General features: G+C 34.8%; 1 protein-coding gene across 5 annotated transcripts in view; it reads right to left on the bottom strand.

The window, feature by feature from the left end:
• LOC109101954 (netrin receptor UNC5A) overlaps positions 1-24,679 on the bottom strand; it is a 171,713-nt gene that overhangs the window by 62,526 nt on the left and 84,508 nt on the right. For all 5 annotated transcript variants that reach the window (XM_042738111.1, XM_042738113.1, XM_042738112.1 and 2 more), the window contains exon 2: positions 22,471-22,692. In XM_042738111.1, coding sequence (XP_042594045.1) covers positions 22,471-22,692 — 222 coding nt within the window. The remainder of the gene's footprint in view (positions 1-22,470; positions 22,693-24,679) is intronic.

Here is a 24,679-nt window from a genome sequence, read left to right as displayed (position 1 = left end):
AAACTAAGTTTTGTGCAGATAAACATTTTTGTTACTTGGCTACTTCATGGAATACTGACAGATGATTGAATGCTGTCACAATCATTGTTAGCTAAATGCAGGATGTGTATGACATATGAAACCACCTCAAAATAGAAAATCCCAAACTCTAATACGCTTTCTGGGATGAATTAATAAATAAACAGATATTAATATTTATGTGAGCTTCCAGCGGGTGTCATTGTTAGAGATATTTTTTGTGGTTGATAAATTTTTTCTTTTTAATTAATATGTGAGTGGTTAGGATTATCCCATCAAAGCTCAGAGGTCTTTTGTGAAAATAAAAATTAAAAGAGGACAAAAAAAGAGGGATGAAGTGATAATTTGTCAGCTGCAGTGGGTGAATAATGTCTATACAACTGGTGTGAAGTCATCCAACAAAATGATTCATTTTCCGCTGACAATTACAAATGAGGGATGAAGTGATAATTTGTCAGCTGCAGTGGGTGAATGCGTACAAATGAACATCATCAGAGTTAACCAACACCAACAACACAAATTGTGTAATGCATAATAAAGCGCTCTTTGAGGATGAAGGGAGGGGGTTAGACAAAGATCATTTTTCTTTTCATTATCTCTGGACCATCTCCTCAACCCCTAAGCCTCTCTGATATTTTCTTCAATAGCTATCACTCATCTCAACATGAAAGCGTGACCTTGAAAATGTCCACATCCCCCTCAACATCCACCTTCCTCCTAATTTCTCCCATAATCTCTCTCCCTTCAACCTTGTTCATCCCTTTTTCTCCTATTCTCTCATTTGGCTTGTAGGGCCATATGATATCAGTTATATTTTTTCTCCCCAAATTCCCTTTACTTCAGTTTAAATTTTTCATGTACACAATAATGATCATGTACACAATAATGATAAGTATAATACATACTGGTAAAAAAAAAAAAAAAAAAAAAAAAAAAAAAATAGCTATGTCGCTTTGGATAAAAGTGTCTGCTAAATGCATAAATGTAATAACATTCTGTAAATCGATCTAGGGCCGGCAGGGATTGTAGGTAGGAGGAGTGAAGGTCAAATTTAAATGTAAGTAGGATGCTGTCAGTTTTGAAATAAAATAAAATAGCATTCTGCATGTTCTTCAATGTCCATGAGCCATAAGTACTGTAAGAAAATAGAAACTTAAGTTGTGTGGGCAAATGTATTGTGTGCTTTAATGTGTTTATGTTTTCATTCAAGCAGCAGTTAATTGTGTGGGCAAATGTATTGTGTGCTTTAATGTTTTAATGTTTTCATTTAAGCAGCAGTTAATTCTATATTTAATTGGTATTGTGTCCCTTGGCCTGTAAAAAAACAAACAGTTCAAACTTTAACACACACTAAATTGCTTGACATCCGTAATCTGAAAATGGCAAAATATTAAAACGGGACTTAGTTGGGAATGTTTATAAGGACAGGACAATGTGTAACATGTTTGCAGCTATTTTCACGTTATAGAAGTTAAATTCTACCCTTTTTTGATGAGACTGCCAATTAAACTTTCGATAAGTGTGATTAGTTCCGTGAACTTTGCGGCGGATAAATGTTGACATCGTTTCCTTTTGTAGACATAATGTGTTTTAAAAAAAAAGACGTTTTTGTCATGTTAAAACTTGTGTTGAAATGCCCTTCCGTTTAAACTGAAAAGTTCACCCACATCTTATGAAAACTCATAATTTTAAGGCCACAGTAAATCTTGTGGTGGCAACTGTAAACTTCTTAAGATCTTATAATATGGGCGACGAAAAAGAAAGACCATTTCGCAAAAAAATGATTAATTGTTATTCCGTTTTTTAACTGAAAAAGTTCACCCACATCTACATATGAACTGCACTTGCAGTGGCGCCCCAGAAAGAAAAGTTTAATAGGGGTGGCCAGATGAGGCCACAGTAAATCGGGGGGGCACATCAAAAAAATAAATAAATAATAAAGGGTTTGTATACTGAAAAAAAAAACACACTGATCTCGTGATTTCTGGGATGTTTATACGATAACAACATATTTTGCTGTGTGTGTATTTTGTGCTTGATATCTTATTTCTAAGTGTGCTGACAAGCTGAGGCTTTTTTTTTTTTTTTTTTACCTTTACGCCATTTTTCTAAAAGTGTGCACCATTCGTTTAAGTCAGACACTTGCATTTGGGCGCGTACCAAGCAAATTGAATCAGTATCAACAAAATTGATCTTTGAATGCAGAGAAAAACAGAAATACGTACTTTAACCTGGAGTTAATTAATTAGTTTTGCACACAATTGAAAACTTAAAAGTTAAAAAATGAAATTGTGTTAAATGTGAAATTTAGGCAGCGAGTCACTGTTAATAAGTGAGTCATTGCGATTGACCCGAATCATTTGTATCTTACATACTTATTCAAGCAATCAATGGGCAAAAATTAATATTAACTAAAAACAATTTAAGTTGTATTAATCAATCACATTTGCAATTATGCAGACTTCTGGAGAAAATCACTCTTCGTGTGATGTTTAATTAAGTATGAGTGAAGTTTAAATTACTGGCAAATTCCAGGGTGGCCAGAGTTTATAGTCTAATCCCTTTGATTGCATATATTATAATATAATATGATACATATATATGTACAAAATAATGCGCGATGTTTTATGGATGTGTAGATCGAGTTTACATTTAAAAGGTTTTAAGGCACCAGTGTAACTTACGGGTTTGAGTCAAACTAACAAGTTGTGTTTTGTATTCAGTTTTTTTACAATGTATAGTTCGAGCGCGTCTTTTGGTTTTGAACTCATAATTAGATTCCGTAGTATGCTGTTATATGTGAGTAATGTATGTAGCGAGGTCTTTGGTTTATGCACGTGGGTATTGCATTCAGTATTTAAATAAACATCCAGTTTAAAGTATATGTGAGTAATTAGCATCAATTTTAAAATTTTGACATAATAGGTTTATTTGTGTCATGTTAACTTGTGTGAAGTTTATTTAAATCTGTAAAAATGTGTAACAATGTATAGTTGCGTTTGAACTCATAATTAGATTTTTGTGTATAATTTTATATTTGTATGTTTTTATAGTTAAGTTTTTTGTCATTATGGTTGATGTTTGGTTTGTATTAAATGTTTGAATAGATTCTTGGGCATCATTCCAACATTATAATTGATTTTTTGGGCATCATTTTAATGCTTGAATATTTTTTAGAGCATCAGAGCTGCATTCAAATAGATTTTTGGACATTTCAATGTTCAAATAGATTTGTTATTTTTTTGCATCAATGGAATATTCGTATTAAAAATTTGAACTCCGTCAGACGCTCCGGCAATGTGACAGAAATGCATCATCTCAAATCTTGCTGGTCATTTGAGTTCTTGCTCCAACCTGTCTGTCTCAAATCAATGTACATCACATCCATCACCGCTAGGCAGAGAGTCTCCAGGAGGAAAGAAAAAGGGCAGCACAGAGAGCTTGTGTCTCACTTTCTTGGCAGACGTTAGGAGCACATGCAATTACTGTTAGATTTAAACCACCCTCCAGTGTTACTCAGGGCGTCAACATCAAAACGGACCTCTCAGACAATCTCACTCTCCTCTGACACAACGTCTGGACTTTAATCCTCGCTGATGGCTCGAAACACTTTTGCAACGGGTCAGAAATATATGATTCAATGTACAAATCTCTAATCCAGACAAAAATAAGTGCACTGAAAATAACACACTCTCAATTAACTGCTCCACTTGCATTGCATTTAATTCAGATTGCGTAACCAATTCAATACGAGCGGAAATAGTTATGATATTAGACCACTAAAAGGGGTGATTTTTTCAGAAAATGTAATTATCGTTCGCATTAAATCGTAAAATACAATTAAGGGAAACAGGCGTAGTCCTGAAAAAGGAAAAGGAAAAGCTATCTTAAACACTGATTGTTTTATTAATTGCTTTTTGTTTCTTTTAGCAGCAATTACCCGGATTTCTGACCTTATACTCCCTCTGCGCTTCACGACGAACCGCTGAGGCCACCACATTCGGTTTCATTCACTCTTGTGAATATGCCACATGGCCTGCACCGCTACTCAGGCGTGAAAATTCACTTTTCCTGCATGACAGATTTAGCTGCATGATAGGCCAGGATAATACTGTAATGCAGATTTGTATAATGAGTAATTAACCGAGTATGAAGTCTTTGACTAGGAACACCATTAAAACCTTAACCCCTGAGCCCTTGAGCGAGGTCGCTGTGGCAACCCTCCCTTTGGGGTCTGAGAGGTCACGCGGTTAAAGAATAATTGACTCTTAGACCGAGTGTCACACGCGAACGCCCGCTTCCAATATTGTTAAACCCCCACAGACGGAGGAAATTATTCCAAAATGAAGACACATTTATTAGACCCTCAAAGAAAAAAGGCCCTGTGGAGATAGGATCGTAATTCTGAGTTATTGCTTTATGCTTTTGTCGTGTTGTGCGTCTGCATACTCAATACATGCGGCACACCTTTAAAATTAATTGTTAAAAATTCATAACCCGTCCCATTTTTCTACGTTGACATCTAACAAATTATTAAATACAGACGTAAAAATTCAGAAAAAGAATAATAATGATGCTGCTTTCCATTCTGGGGTGAGCTGAACCAAGTGCATTTTTCATAACAGACCACAAGGTCAGCCAGTTCCCAGGCATTTCCCAGAATTCAGTGCATGCATCATAAGGAATACTGAAGATGAAAAAAAAAAAACCACAGAAATACTTTTTTCCCCATTTTTTTTCCTTTTTCATTTTAAACTTGATACAGTGTTTTAAAAATGCAACACTCTGAGAGATGCTGCAAAAAATAGTGAGACTTAATGCAAACATCAGTCTTTAACTCGTGAAGTTTTATTTTTGGTGAGCTAAACCTTTTAAGCCAGAGCTCACTAGTGGGTTTTAGCAAACTTCCATGACTAAAAAATACTTTTAAAGCTAGTGTTAGTTTTTGGGTTTTAGCAAACTTAATATCTAAATCTAATCTCTAATCTAAATTAAAATGCAAAAAATGTAAACTAATATTATATCATAATATAATAAAACAGAAGAAGATTCTGTTTTTTTAAACAAAAAATTCCTAGTACTCTGTACTCCTAGCTTCTGTTAATACAAAAAATACTTAAAATAAAAAAAAATAATAATAATAAAAAAAAAATAAAGTAGCTAGAAAAACATGATATACATTCCCCAACACTTGTTGAAACTTACTATAATTATTACATAGTAACCATTCTATATAGGGATAGTTACCCCCCCCCCCCCCCCCCAAAAAAAAAAAAAAAAAAAAATTATTCATTATTTATTCACCTTCATGTTGCTCCAAAGCTGTATGACTTTCCTTATTCAGTGGAAAATAAAAGTAATGGTTTGCAACCAAAACTGTTTGGAACAATATGAGAGCAAGTAAATCATTACAGAATTTTCATCATTTTAGTCTTAAACTATCCTTTTAACTGTGGTATTTGAAGAAAGCCTAGAGTCTCGCAGGAAAAACCATGGATGAGATTTTTCCTCCAAGGAACTAACAGGGTCCTGGTCGGATTCGACGGTGCATTTACAGTAGAATCCAGGGATTCATATGATAACATCCCGTTCTGACACACTACACCATAACTTTATCTCGGTCCCAGTGTGACTTTGCAGTGACTGCTCTACATATTATTGCAGCGGCGAACATCTGTTCCTTGTGTCTGCACCAACAGCTCCCAAAAGGAGCTGCGAACGCTGCTAGAGGAGAGACTAGGTGACAAAGAGATGCATTATTCAAGTATGTTATCCTTCCAAATGTTTGAGTAACAGTTCTCATTACTGCTATAAAGGACTTTTATTGTGAGGAGGATGAGGCTGCTAAATCAAACAGCATGTGTGTGTGTCTAGAAATACAGACAAGACTCAGACCCACAGTGACATCGTTGCTCTTATTCTCTTGTGAGACGATACAGAGGCTTGACTGGCGCAGAGACTTGATTTTTTTCCACTCACTCTTGTTTTTGCTGCCGGTGACCTCAATTCCACGGGGGTCATTTGCTTATCAAAGGCGCAGCCCAAAACTGGCGGGTTGGAGTAAGTTTTCATTGTGACCGAGTAAATTCAATTAGGTCTCATCTAAAGCGCAAGAAGCCAAGATTCATCAATGGGAGCTGGGATTAAGAGGGAACTGAATTACACTAGAACGACACACAACTATCAGTCAGAAGGTCAGCGTGTGGACTTTCTATTTTTCTATTGGCTTGGAATATAGTGTCACTCTCCAATGCGCTGGATCTTACAGATAATTGCTTCCATCACCTGTATGGACACGCTAGTGGCAATAATGATGTTTATCATTAGTGCTGAATTAGAGAGGTAAATACGCATTTAAAACACATTAGTGTTTTGAACTGTGTTGAATAATGTAATGTTTACCATGTTGTTTGACAAACATATCACTCTCTTTCAATGCATTACGCTCTTTTCATTATCCGTTATCGCTTCTGGACGTCTGAGCACTGAAACAGCGGCCAAAGCTAGAGAGGTAAACAAACAAATGAATAATCCGAGCAATTCAAAAAATGCCATTAAAACACTGACAGAATTCAGAGCTGTGCACCGACACATCGAGCCATGATGCTTATGAGGTCAGCATGAGTTCACATCTGCCTCTTCTGTCTTCTCCACTCTTCTCTCCCTCAGTCTTATTCCAAAAGTAATTAAATTAAATAAATCAAATTAATCTAGATTTAAAAGAATTAAATAAAAACAATACAAATAATGAAACAATAAATAAAATCATTAATTATGATGATTAAATTCTAATCTGACCGAAAAATAAATAGTATATAAAATAAATAGACAGATTAAATAAATGTATAAAATAATAAAATTAATCAAATTGTGAAACAATAAAAATATCATATTATAGCAAAAATACTAATAGAGAAAATAAAAAGTCAATAAATAAATTGATCTACACATACATTAATACTACTGTTAAAATGACTAAAAGTTATTAAACAAAACAAACATACAAAAAGTAATCAAATAAAATAAAAGTACAAATGCACCTGTCCTCAACAAGCCAATTTGATTTGTACAAACTCTAAGTAGCAGATTTAAAAAATAAAAATAAAAAAAGCCATTGTCCTCAGGCGCTCTGAAGCTGGATGTGTGGTCCATGTGGACCAACAGGCAGGATGACTCAGTGAACGGCTGTCTCTTTTCCTGCACTAATAAGATACTGTAATCCTCGGCTCACTCCAGTGAGCAGCAGTCTATAAAGAAGAGAAGAGACAGATGGACTGTTTCAAGGGCCACATTAAATCTATCAGCCTCGGAGGGGCCTACACGGGCACATCCAGGAACCCCCAACCAGTGCACTTTTTGGGTCAAGGCTTGGCTCAAGGATTTTAGTTGTTACAGAAATATTTTTTTGCTAGTTCTAATTTGATTGAACTGTCCATTTGTGACTGTGAATGTGCCGTTCAAGGCCCCCCGCTCGCGCTCACCGTTCTATTATGGATTATTTAAGGCTGGTGACCCAGCATGTGGCTGCGGCACCAATCAATCCAGTCTAGTTCAGGCCAATGCCAGCTCAAGGTGAAACGACTCGCAGGTAGGTTAGAAAAACAACTGACGCACATGTTAACGTGTCAATCTGCGGCATAAAAAAAGTCAAAAGAGCCCTGAAATGGACTGTGACACGAAAAAGCAAGCTAGAGTCATTACAAGCGCCATGAAAGACAACACTATGATTTCATGTCGACTTTTATGTGACTGATATTAAATTAAATCCTAACCGCCTGTAACCTGAGAAAGCCCTTGCAACAGTGAAACATGAGTTTATCTGGTAGACTATTTCATAACAGAATATGAAAAAACACATCTGAGTTTCTTTTATGTACTGTAAGACTCTTTTGTTTGGTAAGATTATTTCAACAGGCAGCAAGTGAAGGTTACTCAAGGTGTAATTTGTCATTCGTCTGCTGATTGATTTTTTTATCTTATGGCATCAACACCCCAATCTGTGCGTAGCACCATATTGGCATGTCACTGTTGATTGCGGTTATTTATTGGATGTCTGATGCTAAATTGCCTCTGGAGAGAGTCTGTTTGATGTGATGTAAGATCAGCATGCGATGATCATGTACTGCAGCAGAAGGGGGCTCCGTTTATAGCATCTTCAGTGAAGAGAGGACAGGAATTCACAGATCTACAGAGGCTGATGAAATGCTAATTTGCTTTAGTATTTTTAGAAAGTCGAGTAAAGAAAGCACTGTCAACACATACTAACATCATTCACAGGTAACAGTATCAAATAGAAATGTATCATTTAAACTGGTGTAAAAAGTAATCTGTGTGAAAAAAACTGAGAATTTGTTTAACAAATTTGTTTAACTAAACAACCCATGCAGTAATAGTAAACAGTTAACTAATGGATGGACAAATTCCTGAATATTGATTATTGCAGTGTCATAGAAGATATATATATACAACAAATATATTACCATTGCATAATATTATAATGTGCACTACATCAGTAAACCTATCCCAGCTGAATATGGCACAACAACAACAACAATAAAAAATAATAATAATAATTTATTATTAAATAACATTTTATGTTTCTAATTATAGTAAGAACTAATTATTTCCTAAGGTGTGAATGCATTAAGCTTAAACTGTGAAAACAATCAAAGCATTAATCACAGTTACATAACAATTAATCGCCAGGCAACATTTCATATAATCATGACAGCACTATATGGAGTCAATCTCTACAATGATTATGTTTCCTAAGAGTTGCACCTAAGATTTCACAGCAGCTACTGTAAGTGTGTGTGTGTGGTTGTGTGTGTGCGCGAGTTGTTAGTTCATTCCTCTTCCAGCTACATTTACTGGCCGCATGAGCCATGGTTGGTTGTAGCAGGCCAACAACCAAGAATAAATCCAACTCTGACAGAAGGTATTCCTCTGTTGACAATTTAAACCTCAGGTAATAAATTATCAAAGCTACAGATAGACACTGAGACGTGCTAGCTGATAGCACTGGAGCTAACAAAAATCATATCAGCCTCATTAAACCTCCATTTCTGTCAGGTTTTTTTTTAACCAGAAGGCATATCTGTCAGCAAGTAGCTGTTAAGGTAAACCGATTAAGGGCTGAGTACGGCCAAAATATTCTAAATAGCTCCAAGCTAAAGACCTACCAACCCATGAAAACCAACTGGCATCACACTATCTTTTGGGTTTATATCTCTTAAATATGTTGCCTAGCAGACAGGCGTTTAACAGCACTGCAAAATAAAAGTTATATTAACCAAATGACAACTAAGACAACTAAATATTTTTTTATGAAGGGAGGGTTGTGTGACTATATACATCAGTTAACTCATCAGAATAACATGGCATATTGACAAAGCCAAAAACAAAAAACAGCTGGTATATATCAATTTAATGCACCTCTGCAATATATATATATATATATATATATACAGTACAGACCAAAAGTTTGGAAACATTACTATTTTTAATGTTTTTGAAAGAAGTTTCTTCTGCTCATCAAGCCTGCATTTATTTGATAAAAAATACAGAAAAAAAATTAATATTGTGATATATTATTACATTTTAAAATAATTGTTTTTAAATGTATTATACTTTAAATTATCATTTATTTCTGTGATGCAAAGCTGAATTTTTAGGATCATTATCACATGATCCTTTAGAAATCATTCTAATATGATGATTCATTATCAAAGTTGGAAACAGTTCTGCTGCTTAATATTTTTTTCAGAACATGTGATTTTTTTTTAGGATACTTTGATGAATAAAAAGTAAAAAAAAAAAAAAAAGAAGCTATGTTTTTAAAATATAAATATTTTGTAATACAATATACACTACTGGTCAGTAATTTGGGGTCAGTATTTTTTTTCTTTCTTTTTTTAAATAAAATCAATACTTTTATTCAGCAAGGATGTGTTAAATTGATAAAAAGTAATAGTAAAGAAAAAATATTATTATAATTTTTTTTTATTTTTTTGAATAAATGCAGTTCTTTTTAACCTTTTATTCATCAAATATATAAGACAGCAGAACTGTTTCTAACACTCATAATAAATCAGAATATTAGAATGATTTCTAAATGATCATTTGATAGACTGGATGTTACATGTGACACTGAAGGCTGGAGTAATGATGCTGAAAATTCAGCTTTGCATCACAGGAATAATTTTTTTTTTAAAAGTATATTCAAATAGAAAACTATTATTTTAAGTTGTAATAATATTTCACAATATTACAGTTTTTTCTGTATTTTTGATCAAATAAATGCAGGCTTGATGAGCAGAAGAAACTTCTTTCAAAAACATTTAAAATAGTAATGTTTCCAAACTTTTGGTCTGTACTGTATATATATATATAAATGCAATATATATATATATATATATATATATATATATATATATATATATTAGTATTTTTTTTATACTTTTTTGTGTGAAATATATTACTTTAATATATCTTCCAAAAAATATTAGGTTGGAAAAATCATTTTTAACATTTATAACAGTAAGAAATGTTTTTGACCAGCAAATATTAGAAGTGACACTGAAAACTCGAGTAATGGCTGGTGAAAATTCACGTCAAAAAAATCACATTTAAAAAAAAAAAAAACCTTTAAAATACATTTAAATAGAAAACAGTTCTTTTTAATTTGTAATAATATTTAACAATATTACTTTGTATTGTATATAAATGCAGCCTTTGTGATCTATTAGACCAAGAAGGATGTCAATAGCAGATGTAAATTTGCTGGAAACTGTATTTAGATAACATGATTGATGAACAAAGGATATTTCTGAAAGCATGAATCTTTAGGGAGCAGCACACTGACTGTCACAGCCACTTTCCAGAATATCATGTGGCAATCTAAACCTACTCCAAATCAGTTCAGAAACCATTTCTTGTCCCAAACTACCTCCTCTGTCATAATCCAACATGTGATTGGAGATCAAGCTGACAAGGAAGAGCTGTATGTTTTGATATTTGTTTGAGTGCTAAGTGAGTTTATACTGATTCATTCCTAAGGGCTAGTGCACACAAAGCACAAACTGTCATCCACCCAGTTTCTCTCCCTATCCAAAATCTTCACGGACTATTAAGCTGTCACATCCCCTCCCTCCTCTCCCAGCGGCTGATCTATTTATAAAGCAACGTGAGCTGAACAGGTGCTGATCTGCATCAAAAATCATCTTACTTGATTGGTGACAGTTAAAAACTGTAACTGTCTTGGTGGATTGTTTATGTTCAGTAAGGCTTGAGTGACGAGCAGAACTAGTCACAGAAACGCTTTTATTTTTTTGCATATCTGAAATGTATTAACACCCATCTTCACCTGCACAATGCTGTTTTACAGTATTTCTACACACTAAATGTGAGCAAAAATTCCAGTCTCTATCTTTCTCATTAGGGGTAGATGGTATACTAGATAAAGACAGAAAAACAGTAGAACTATTGTTTGCACAATGATCAGGATGCAAAATGCTGGTACATGGTAGGAAATGAGATTTACAATCAGAGATGGAGGAAGAAGGCGGAGCAGCAACAGATGTCAATCAAATTAGTCACTGTTGCCCTTAGTTACAGCTGCAATCTCTGTAAAGATTTCCTAGTAGCACATGTTCTGCTTTATGAAATATGGAGAAAAAAACTAGACTGACTAAAATAAAATCTCATTTAACAGTGCATTTATCTACTTGACAAAAACATTCCCATATGCCACTGAAGAGTACATCAAATGTTAAATCATGCAGAGAGGTTTATCATTTTGAACTAAATCAGACATTTTTTTTTTTGTTTGGACGGAAACAATATATAACATAAAATAAATATGAATGAATAAATAATGAATATTTCCAACACCGGCCCTGAGGATGCCACATCCCATTTTCTATGCCATGCCATGAGCATTTTTCCGATCCTGAACTACATTTCCTCTCTTCACTCCCATCACTTCCATTTTAATTGTGAAGTAAACAGCTCTCCGGGGCTCTTCGCAGCAGCTCTACGGTGTCAATCTTCATTTCCTTCCACAAAAAGCAACACATCTTAATGGTACAGTATTGATAATCCATTGGTCTCCTAGTGCACAGTGAGAAAAAATAAATGCTTGAATCACTACCACAGGCATGTTGTTAGTCTAGATTGCATTCAGTGCAACAACAAGGGCATAGCTCTTGATCAAAAAGTAATTACTTACTAGCTGTAAGCTATGGGCTGAGCTGAAATGGATTGTGGGAGTGCAGACTATGTGTACTGAGAGGAGCTGTTTTCATCGTCCAGCAGAACTTCTGTTGTGCCAGACATTTCCTCTAAATGCAGAAGATTTGGGACACATCAGGTCAGTGAATTAAGCCAGCTTGATGTAGCCAAAACTATAATCACACCTGAATGACTCAAAGATCAGAGCAGCCCTCTTTAAACCATTACAGCAACACACGGTTACGTAGAAAATGTGTATGCTAAAAATGCAATATATACTTTTTTTTTTTTGTTATTTGCTTTGAAATGGTTCAAAAGTGTGTGTGTGTGTGTGTTTTTCCCTCAATCAACCATAATTTCTACCATACAGCTATTGTAGCTAATTTGATTTAAATTATAATGAGAAGTATGATGGATTATTTTAATGAACACAAGGATGGCATTTGAGAACATTTGTTGGTCACACTTTATTTTAAGGTCCAATTCCCGCTATTAACAAACCATTAACTATGACTTTTGCCTAAATAAACTCCTAATTTGCTGCTTATTAATAGTTAGTAAGGTGTTAAGGTTAAGTATTGGGTAGGATTAGAGATATGTGCTTTATAAGTAATAAACAGCCAATATGTTAATAGGCATACTAATAAACAACTAGTTAATAGAGAGAATTGGTCCCTACTAAAGTGTTTACCCATTAGTAATTTAACAATACATACATACATTTATTTGATTAAAAAATAATAACAACAAACAGTAATATTGTGAAAAACAGTACAATTTAAATGAATGTTCCTACTGTATTTGAATATATCTGAAAATGTAATTTATTCATGTGACAGCAAAGCTGAATTTCCAGCAGCCATTACTCCAGTCTTCAGTGTCACGTGATCATTTTAAAATGCTGATTTCGCTTATATAGTGATTTGTTGTTAAAAAGTGATTAAGTAGTGATTAAAAAAAACTTTTTTATATATATTTTTTAAATCACTATTGATTTAAATATATATTATCGACGATGAACGAAACGAACTGTGATTGGTTGTTTGACATGTCGGTCAAACGGCCTCATGGGCGGGCCTTGGCCAATGAAAGCTGCCATGAATTCCAGACCTTTAGTCTGACGGTCTGGCTACGCGAGACTAGGAAGCACAGTACTCATTCCCTGTTTAATTCAATTCAATTCAAGTTTATTTGTATAGTGTTTTTCATGATAGAAATCGTTGCAAAGCAGCTTTACAGAAAATTAAGTTTCTACAATATATTTAGTAGTAGCTTGTCAGTGGTGACTGTCAGTTAATGCACATATGGCAGAAATGTGCAGAAAAATCAATTAAAGATGTAATCAAACAGACGATGAACACTATTACCAGCAATTATTATATGTTGCAATCAAACTTGTAGCAAAATTTGGTACAGTAGTTCTGTATGTTGTTTTAGGGTTAGCATCATCTGAGGTCCTCTGAGGGGTTGGCATCATCTCTTCTCAGGTGTTCTGGATCCAGACTGAAGCTTGTGTAAATGCTAGTTACCACAGGATGTCAATCCCGAGGCAGAAACAGATTGGTAACTAATAAAAAAGGAAGCACGGCAGACTACTAAAACCCTGCACACCCTGATTTCATATAATTATGAAGACGCCTGCAATCAGAGTTCAAATTTGCACATTTTTTAAAAAGCTATGGCATTTTAGTTTCAATCTACAGTGCAATCCAAGATCAATTTAGGCCTGAATCCAACGTTAACAAAAACTGAGTCTCACAGACCGATGTGATGTGATTCAAGTAACCTGATTTATGGTCAGTGATATTGCCTTTCGTTTAGACTGCTTGCATGTGGTCGGTTTCTAAACGTTTTTTTTATGAAGCATTTGCAGTAATGCAGATCCTCCCGCTGGTGCTGACCCGGCTAGGCCAGTTAATGGGTCTGTCTGCTCGCTGGATTACTGGAGCTGTTGACCTTGCCATCTGCTCCTGATGCTAAAAACGCCAAACACTCTCCCTCTTTGCCATTCAGACAGGATGAAATACAATTCCCATTAAAGGGAAAGTTGCTAATAATGCCTTATCAATTAGCCCCATTGCTATTGATTGATGTCTAGCAGGTGGCACGAGACGATTATGCTCATTTAGAGGTACACTGACTGTCCTCGCCTCCTACTCGTTCTTTTGATGCTCATTAAAGCCCCGGCTGTAGAGACATCAGCTACTGCCTAAATCAGCCCTCTAACAACCCATTAAAGATCGCTTCATCACTGTTGAGTCTCATCTTTGCATTTCTACATTGTTAGCAAGTTGTTCTCAGATGTGTGATAATCTTCATTTGAAGTCTTTATGATATTTGCTCTAAAAGTTCCTGTATAATACAACATAATATATGCAGACACACACTGTACCGCTCAATTTTTTTTTATGTTTTTGAAAGAAGTCTCTTATGTTCACCAAGCCTGCATTAATATTGTCAAATATTGTTACAATTTAAAATAACTGTGTTCTATTTCAATATATTTTAAAATGTAATTTATTCCTGTGACCATTACTCCAGTCTTTAGTGTCACATGATCCTTCAGAAATCATTTAATGTGCTGATTTGGTGCACAGGGAATCATTTATTAATATTACCAATGTCGAGTAAACAGTTGCAGTCCTGCAAATTTTTTATTTATTTATTTATTTTTTTAGTGGAAACAATGATACATGATACATTGTTTTTCAGGATTCTTTGTTTGATAGAAAGTAAAAAGCAAACAAACAGCATTTATTATAATAATTATTTTAATATAATAAAGGTCACTGTTGTTTTCTGTCACTTTTGTTTAATATAATCCTTGTTAAATAAAAGTATTATTTTTTCAATAAATAAATAAATAATAGCAAATAAAGTAAAATAAAATATAAAAAGATAATAACTTTCTGACCCCCCAAACCTTTGAATTATATATCTTATAGCATGAAATAATGGAAATATTTTTTTTTCCGTTCCCTTTTTTTTTTTTTTTTTTTTTAAATCTTCTCTTGAAATCACCATGCAGTACAGACTGAACTCCTTCATGGTCATGATTGAAAGCTCTGCTAGACTTTTATGTTTAACCTGTTAACTGTCACCCCGTCCCGTATAATGATTGAAAGCTCTGTACTTCAATCCTTATCTAATCATGACAAACTATATTTTGGAAAGGTTTATGACTCCTAAATAGATTTTACCAATGTTTTTTTTTTAAATATGTAGGAAAAGTAAAATCACCACCCTCAAAAATCTACATCATAACACAGGAGTTCTGACCTTGTCAAAAAAAGTCTTCTTCGTTCTTTTTCACTTTAGATTGAAAGATATATGCAACTGAAACTTAAAATTTTATGTTTAATCAGACAAACCACGAAAATGACATAATATCATGTTATAAAATGTTTTTGTTAATTATATAAAAACAGTGCATTTTCAAGTCTATGTTCAAAAACGTGAGTGACAGTTAAGGGGTTAAAGAACAAATGATATAATATTATTTAATATATTCACATCAAGTCTATAAGTACTTTTTCCAGGTAGTTTCAATCTTGGAGAAAAAAAACAAAAAAAAAAAAACAATGAATAATAATGATTTCTCTAAATGGAGCCCTGTGATTGCTTTCCTTTCTGTTATTCAGTAAATGTAGGACCAGGAGGCCTGATGTTTCAAGAAAAATCTTAGCATATCAAAGAATGGTTTCATTTAATCAAAGACATTAGAGTCTGCATGAACTTAATTACACTGTTCTGAGTATGTGGACAGGATGGCAATAATTCTCATGAGTTTCTGAAAATTGCCCATAATTCATTTCACCTTAGGATATGCACTCACTCTCCTCTTCCACAAGCTCAGCTAAGGTCCATTTTTTTTTATACATAACCCCTATAATTCAGATGGTAAAGGGCCACTGAAATTCTCCTTTTCTACTAGAGATCTTTGGAATTGGCATAAATCTGGCTCACCAATTAAAAGTGATTGTTCTAATCATCTTAGTTTGTCTGTAGGTACCCAGGAGCTTTACCTGAGAACAGTGAAAACAAGCTTAAAATGTGGTCATGGAAAAAATCATTCTAATTTGCTCATTTAACAAAATAATTTAAGTGAATCTGATCCAATGGAACTTGATTTACTTTCATTTAATTAAGAAAATATTATCAAAAATTCATGCTGCAAACTATAACAAATGAAAAGATGTTTTATCTTTTATAAGAAGTCAAAGAGGCTCATGGGAAAAATTTCATTTAATGCATATCTACTAGTCAGTGAGGTGTCTTTTGCAAAGAACTATCTCTAAAGAGGTTTTTTGGCAATTACTCTAAAAGTGTTGCCACAAATGACAATAAGTCATGCAATGTTGTCAGGTATGACAGATTATATGAGATAAAAGTGATCACGTTCAAAAGCATATTTATCTCCTACGAAAGCCTCTCGGAGGCAACAAATCAAATCAAATCAGACCATCTGAAGCATTTGCAATCTTTCCCCCGCCTATGTCTGAGACTGCATTTAGTTAAACGAGAGTATTGCCGTAATGGATCAGCCGGCATCCAGGTCTGGTCCATGCAAATCCACTGTCATCATTGATTTCTCTTTGAATGGATAGGTCTTCATCTCTCCCCTGTCTTAGCTTAGTTTCTTCTGACGAGAGGATGATGAACCTTTGTATGTGTGTGTTAAAGCAGAAGGGGAGAAGCTTTGAACTGGCCAGAGAAATACAATTGAGATAAGTTACTGGAGACAGGTAATGAGAACCAATAGACTCCCAGAAAAGAATCGATAGTGGACACTGATACACTGGAGAGGAAGGACACATCACAGCATTATTCTTTATCTGAGTAAATGCTGCAGATATAAGGGAGACGTGCACCTAGCAGACAGATACCAAATAGTTGTCAATAACTTGATATTTGCAAACTAAAACATCCATCGATGAGATCAAACTGCCTCAAGGTACCAATGACTGAAACCCTGATAAGAACGCACACTCTGAGTCTTAATGGTGAGGACAGAAATATGATGAAGGCTGTGACATTTTGAAGTATTGATAGTAAATATAATATATTGATATTGTGGGGGGAATCTCATTAAGAAATATACAGGTAATTTTTCACCCCAAAATTAAAAAGACAAATTAAAATGAATCTTTTTTTTGGTATTGTGAAATTATTTTCATAAAATAGGGCACATTTTTAACTCAAAATCACACTACTCTAATGTGAAACTTTATGTGAATGTGAATCTCATTACTTTGGTACAGTAAGAGTAAAATGGTCCTGTCTGGAAACTTTAACATTTATTAGATTTAATTCTGTACTACAAATACTACTATGATGGACAAATATTTTAAGCACCCTTAAAACAAATGTTAATATCACAGACATATATTAAAAACAATATAAAAATCTGAAAAAAAAAAAAAAAACAAAACAAAAAAAACAATGTGATGGAGATAGAGAATGTAAAACTGGGAAAAAAAATCCATTACAGCAATCAGTGTTTACTATTATTTATACACACTTATTGTTTTTTATGAATATTTTGAATTAGCTTTTATTTTCATACTATAACATTTTATTTTCAGGTTTTTTTGTGCACTTTTGTCATTTTATTTGTTTTTGTTTATTTTAATTATTACTATTTTTATAAGGTTAATTTATTATTTTTTTGTTAGTGATTCTACTTCAGCTAAATGAAATTAACTTAAGGTGTTTCACAATGTTTTTGATTTATTATCATAATTATTATTATGTTCATTTCAGCTTTATTTCAATTAACAAAAAAGTTTTAATAGTTTTATTTAATGTTAACCCTGACAACACTTTTGTTGTAGCATTCCCTAAATTATAATACACTTTACATAAAAGAATCAGCTACATATTAAAAAATGTAAATGCCACGACGACTAAGGACGAAAACCTGTTAAGCACAATGACACAACCTAAGACACAATATCCATACAACACTGATTTCCTTTGCACCTGAGCTGGCAAGACAAGTGGAACTACTTTGTACTCTCCGCTTCAATGAGCTGACATATGTTTGAGTTGTTTTTCTATTCAAAAGGAAAAGTCAGGAGTCTAGTTTACTTCCCAGCACTAACTTTGAGCTAGACTTTCTAAAAACTACACAGGAGACGACGCCTCCCGCTGCTCGCCTTTCAAAACACTGCTGACAGCACAATGTAGAAGTTGGGAGAGATCAATGTGGGTACCTTCGGAAACCTATACTGTTGGACATCTGTTTGTCCTTCATCTCTGGCCAAAGCTGGCCAATCATCAGCAACACACAGGCAAGAGGAATGGGGTGTCATGTTTAGACCTTGTACTGTCTCAGTGTTGACAACACTGTATTCAAACAGAGCGACAGTTACCAAAGTCCTGCAAGACTTCTGCTAACACACTGCAAAATAAAAAAAAAATAAAATAAGTTTTCTTAATCAGTATTTTCCAGTAAAAAAAAAAAAAAAAAAAAAAAGACAATTTCTAAACATCCAACAGCATGAATTTACTTGAGTCCAAATAGAGTGACAGTTACAAACAAACTGCAAAAAAAAAAAAGTTGTCTCACCCCATTAGTGATTTTTTTCTAGTTTAGGCAAAAACCTCATTAACGTGTGTTAGATTTTAGTGAAATCCAAGAATATAAGCTTCTTTTATTATAATTATAATAATATATATTTTTAAGGATATTCACTTAATATGTTAATATGTAGTGATTTTGTAAACATAGTTTCATAGTCCTTCCAGGTGGCAAAATGTGATGTACTACTGGCTTAGGTGACAGTTAAACAGACTAGCCGTCTTCACATCAGTGAATGAAGAATGTGCGTGTGCATTCAAAATGTGACTCGCAGCTAAATAAATAAACACAATGTAATGTCTGCCAAAAGAAACTGAATGTTAATAGTCTAGTGTGTGCATGTGTTATAGACAGATGACAGGAGTTTATGCCTGTCTGCTCTAATACCTAGCAGCATATCCTCCATCTTAAGAAATGCGATGTTCCCCTGAAAATTGTTGCAGCTCCTCCGCAGCATGTCATCCGCACGTCAGCTCTCCCAATCAGCTGTCATGCTGTGAATTGGAGGTTTTAAGTTACAGATCACTTCTGAATCCTAGCACACGCGTGACGTGAATCCCTATGCCCCTACGCTGCCTCTGCCAAGAAGCGTCAAACAAACACACAAACATCCGCTCGCTGAATGCTGACGAGCCGTTCCCCGCCTCCACCTCCTGAGAGAACGAGAGAAAGACGGCGAACGGGAGACACAGAAAACCCTTTAGGAAATTCTTTTATTCTACTGACGCTAGGAACAATCATTGTAGAAAGCCGAGCTGAGTACTTGTCGGCAGATCCCAATCAATCACGAGATGGAGGAAAATAACAGAAAACACAGCATGTCCACATAAGAACAGGTACAGCTGAACAAATCAGCTACAGCACCGGCTACATCTCTTAAACTGCTCTCAGAGGGGAGAGTGATTAAACCTCATAGGAATTACAAAACGAAGCTGCCTTGAAAAACAAGAAACAAATCAGAAACTGCAGAGAAACCATGCTGGACTTGTTTGAGGGAACTGACACTAATCATTAAAAAAAAAAAAACCCAAACAGTTCAAGCTTTAAAATATTATTGTGCAACATTTCAAGACATAAAACCAAGTATTTTGGCACATGCAGCAGTAACTTATTGTTTTTATAAAATAGCAGCAAATGCAACATGAAAAACCAATGTATATTAATAATAATAAACAACTCTTCTGCCAAGTAATGTAAGTCATTGGACCAACCACAGGGGCTGTTTATAGTTGTCAAGAAACATAGTATCTTTGAACATTAATATAGGCTGTCTCGATCCAATCTCCAGTACAATAGTACATATGCTGCTCAGGGAGTCAGACATTTTTAGTCAGAATAGTTCAGTGCACCACAACAATCCTTAGAAATTCCCAAAATGTATCATAAAACAACAGTAAGCACCGACTATATTCACACCAATATCTTGTAAAATCCCTCACAGTATCGTATCTGCCCTCCTCAGTGCTTGACTGTTTTCTTCAAGCTAATCAAAAGAGCCTTTCTTAACCCATTACTGCTACGCTAAGCTAGTAGCAATAACCAAATGCTACTGAAAATAAGGTTCTGCAGTGGATGCGATCTTGCTTTATGGTGGCCCAGTGGTTCACAACACAAAATCTCTACAACACAATGCATAGAACTAACTTCATTGTGTTGAGCTAATTACGCTGTGTTGCGACTTGTTTCCATTGTGTTGTGCTAACTTCATTGTGTTTTGGCTTGTTTCCGTTGTGTTGTGGCTTGTTTTCATTGTGTTGTGGCTTGTTTCTGATGTGTTGTGGCTTGTTTCAGTGGTGTGTTGCAGCTTGTTGCGTTGTGCTAATTTGTGTGTTGGCTTGTTTCCGTTGTGTTGAGCTAATTTTGTTGTGTTGTGGCTTGTTTCCATTGTGTTGTGCTAATTTGTGTGTTGGCTTGTTTCCGTTGTGTTGTGCTAATTTCCTTGTGTTGTAGCTTGTTTCCATTGTGTTGTCTAATTTCTTTGTGTTGTGGCTTGTTTCAGTGGTGTGTTGCAGCTTGTTGTGTTGTGCTAATTTGTGTGTTGGCTTATTTCCATTGTGTTGTCTAATTTCCTTGTGTTGTAGCTTGTTTCCACGGTGTATTGCAGCTTGTTTCCATTGTGTTGTGCTTATTTCGTTGTGTTGCAGCTGGTTTCCATTGTGTTGTCTAATTTCTTTGTGTTGTGGCTTGCTTCCGTTGTGTTGCAGCTTGTTTCTTTTGTGTTGTGGAGATTTCGTTGTGTTGTACAATACTGGGACACAATATTGCTTTACACCAACAACTCTCAAGTTGAGAGATAGCAACTCCTACTGCACTGCATATTGCTTGTTCTCACATGCGCTAACAGGTAGACAAACATCTGATACATTTTCTATTACAACCTAAATTATAGAGTAAATGAGATGTGATAATAATTGGAGTGATATAAAGAGATGCAAAACAAAACTGGCGGCAACCAAGTTAGAAAGCTAGTAACAGCTGTTTGAAATCTAATTACAGCGGTAACAATGTCAAACGTTCAAATTAATGGCACTATTACAATTAAATTTACAGCCAAAATATACTGAGCGCATAAAATAAACAGAAAAAAAATCAATTAAAGGAGTTAAAATGAAACATAAAATGAAAAATATGTGCTATGGGATCATTTTTGTTGTGTAATAGCCTACAATAATGCAAAACAACTTAATTACAATTATTATTTAGTTTTTTTGTTTTTTATATATATATATATATATATATTTATCTACAAATTATTATCTGTTTAGATTCCCCTATTCATATATTTTCATTTATTTTGTGGAGCCACTCTACTTCCACAGTTTCTCAAATTAAAGGTAATGTTTTCAGTCATTGCACATGATAAGCTGCCTGATATGTCAATAAAGAACATCTGGCTTTCAGTCCGTTATCATTTATCATGGGTCACAAACTCTTCATTAAGTGACCTTACATTATGTAAAGCCAAAATTGTTCATTAGGCTATTCATACAAAAACATCTGACTCTATATTGCCTCTGTATAGAGTATGACATCATCATTATGTACTGTATAATGTCTAGTCTAATACCTATATATTAGTTTGCCAAGTTTACAGAATGAACTTTGACCATAATGTTGCTTGGAAACCATGAACAGCCTACGGTTAAGCTAAATGATTACTATTAATAAATAGAACAGAACATTAGTCTTATATAATACTGCTGTTACTGCAGTTTTATAAAAGCTTTCAGTGTGCATAGCAACATCTGGTAACTACAGTAAAATCACTGTAAGGCATTTATTATTTAATTATATTATTGATAGATTACAAAACTGACTTTTTTTTGCAGTTTGATTATTAATATTGCTGCCTTTTCTCCAAAAACCAAGAAATATCAAAACTAAACCAGCCCTTTGTGATAGACAGTACACTAATGCAGCAGTCCAATCCCTGAGCACAAAGCAAGCCCTGTTCATGATATGGGCAGAAGACATTTTGAAAATTGCTTTGAAGAAAGTCCTTGTATTTTGTGCTATACTACAGAAGAAGAAAGAGAATCACATCTAGAAAGCATCCTTTATAGGCACTCCTGTTTTCTAGTGTCATTTTATAAATGCTGCGGGTCAGCCGGCTTGGAGAGAGTGTTGAGAGGGTCTACCTGTGGCAGGGTCCACGTCACGGTCAATCAAGTGCTGATCCTGGTGAACCCATTCGCCGTTGCACTTGAAGTAGATCTGAGTGGCAGGGGTCGAGCGGCAGGTGAGGGTCACTGGCTTGTTCTTAACGATATAAACATCATCAGGCTCCACCAGGAAGTGTGGCAGCAGGTCGGAGAAGGCCGCAGGAAGTGGATGTGTTACAGTGGCTGCGTGCTCTCCACCTGTACAAGCAAGTGAGATAAAACTTTAGGGACAGGTTGTGATTGTTCAGATGCCTGAAACCTTTTAGTAGTGCAAAGAGATAATGAGTGTATCTGATTTAATTTCACACTCCGAACCCTGTGAGCGGACAGATTGCTTTTGACACGCACCTGAGTGCAATACTAATTTTGTGCATCCGTATTTGGTAGAATACAGATATTCTGCCCACCACAGCTTACACAACATCTCCGCTACAGCAGATCTAGGAGATCATACTAATTGTGTGGCGTTAAAAGTGCTTGCTTTTGTCTGAGTGATGTGGGATTTTACTGATGGGGCTGTTATGACTTGGCTAGGTTTAAATAAATATTGTAAGCAACTTATGTCACAATCAGAAACTGATCTAAAATGTTTAATAACTGCACATTAAATTACGAGAAATAAATACTTAAAACATTTCAACAATTAAAAGTGTTGATACCAAATTTACTGGGATAAACACACATAAATGCAAGCCTCATTCAGTCTACTTGCACAGTGATTTGTGGGAGCTATATCATTCTTTCATTATTTCATCTTTTCATTTCTTATTTGTGAACTTCATCCTTACACCTGCCAGAATACTCTTGAATGTAAAGTTTTCAAGTGTTTAAAAATATAACAAATGATTTTAATACACTTCAAATTTAAGTCAACATGAAAACATTGAGATGCTAGAGTAAAAGTAATTACAGGAATTTGAAAATAAACCTATTATTTACCATTCCAACTAAAAACTTATAATAGTTTACAGATATTATATTATACATTTTTTTAATCACAAAGTATACAGTTTTTCATAAATGAGACTCTAATCCAGTACAGTGTTTCTGTTTGCTTCGCTTTGACTCCAGCATGCTGAAGGAAATAATATCAATAACATTTGTAGCTTGTAAAAAATTATTACTGTAAATTTAATAATATGTTAACCTGGTGTCATAACTTAACTCAACATAACTTTTATTTATTTTATTTTTTTTTAAATGAAGGACATGATGGAATAGTTTGCAATCAAATCAAATGATCAACCTGTCTTTTGATTTAGATTTTAAAAAAGACCTTGGAGTATCTTGGATTTAAATATGTATTTAGATTTATAAATGATTAGCTAATTTCTGTCAATTTCAAGACCAAATTCAGTTGTTATGGGCTTAGAACAGATTTAAGAGCCCCTGAATTCTCACAAGATAAAGAGACTTTTTTTTGAGACATTTAAAAGGCATTGTCTCTTAGATTTAATTATATATTTAGATATATAGATTTAAATAATTAGAATGAAATATCAGTCAATTAATGAAGTTAGGTTCAAGACATAATAAAGTTAGGTTCAAGAGCCCCTGAATAAGGTCTTATTCCATCCTGAAAGAGACATATGCTACTATCTTCCACCCCCACAGAAAAACAATGTGTGTGTGTGTGTGTAAGAGAGAGTGAGTCCCCTTGTTAACAAGCTGAGTAAAATGCTTCTGAGTGGTATGGCCTTGTCAGGTTTGCCTACAGCAGTGCCGAATCCCATCTCTACTCTCTCTGCTGTTAATCACAGCCTTTTAAGATCAGAGCTGATGGGCCGCAGGCCATAAATCCCTCTTGCTGAATGACCATGGCACTTCAAAACACGCTCGGCAGGCCCTAACTCAACTCTTTATTATGCCCGGGCTGAACATGGTGACGTGACTGCCAGCCATTCACTGACTGACAACCGCAGTCGCAAATAGGCCGCATTAAACGTGAGGCGAACGAGCTCTTTATTCCGACGACCCCCGGGAGCGCAGCGAGATCAGGTGGGGTGTGCGGCGCTGTTTACGGATCAAAGATCTGCGTGACTTTGTGGGTGGAAAGGTTTCTCCCCCGCGTAGATTTATGGAAGGAGCGCAGAGGCGGTTGGATTCATAAATGTTTGGAGAGATTCAATGAGAAATCATCATTAATCAGAGCTTGGCCCTACGACTTGCGGGAGAAAGATTCTTT

Source organism: Cyprinus carpio, chromosome B14 (assembly GCF_018340385.1).
Source record: "Cyprinus carpio isolate SPL01 chromosome B14, ASM1834038v1, whole genome shotgun sequence".
NCBI lineage: Eukaryota > Metazoa > Chordata > Actinopteri > Cypriniformes > Cyprinidae > Cyprinus > Cyprinus carpio.
Note: the sequence above shows the minus strand (reverse complement) of the source record. Positions and strands in the feature narration are given on the sequence as shown.